At 46.2% G+C, this 221-nt stretch overlaps 1 protein-coding gene across 1 annotated transcript in view; it reads right to left on the bottom strand.

Annotated features, from left to right (window-relative positions):
• Window positions 1-221, bottom strand: part of LOC118335662 (xylose isomerase-like) — a 5,008-nt gene that overhangs the window by 4,050 nt on the left and 737 nt on the right. The window contains exon 3 of the mRNA XM_035672082.1: window positions 66-138. Coding sequence (XP_035527975.1) covers window positions 66-138 — 73 coding nt within the window. The remainder of the gene's footprint in view (window positions 1-65; window positions 139-221) is intronic.

Raw genomic sequence — 221 nt, 5'->3', positions numbered from 1 at the left:
TGTATATTATATGGATATGGATAAAACCTGAACCTCAGTATAATGGGGTCAGTTGTTAACAGTACCGGTTCCACAGAAGGAGTGCCAGTAGCAGACTGAGAACCTCAGCCAGTCCTCCATAGTCCTCCCCATCAGCACCTGCACACAGGAACACTGATCTCTGACCAGCAGCCTCACATAACACTAACTCTACATTCAATCATAACGTGTGTGTGTGTGTG

This window comes from Morone saxatilis, unplaced genomic scaffold (genome assembly GCF_004916995.1).
Source record: "Morone saxatilis isolate NCDOM2014 unplaced genomic scaffold, NCSU_SB_2.0 Contig24, whole genome shotgun sequence".
NCBI lineage: Eukaryota > Metazoa > Chordata > Actinopteri > Moronidae > Morone > Morone saxatilis.
Note: the sequence above shows the minus strand (reverse complement) of the source record. Positions and strands in the feature narration are given on the sequence as shown.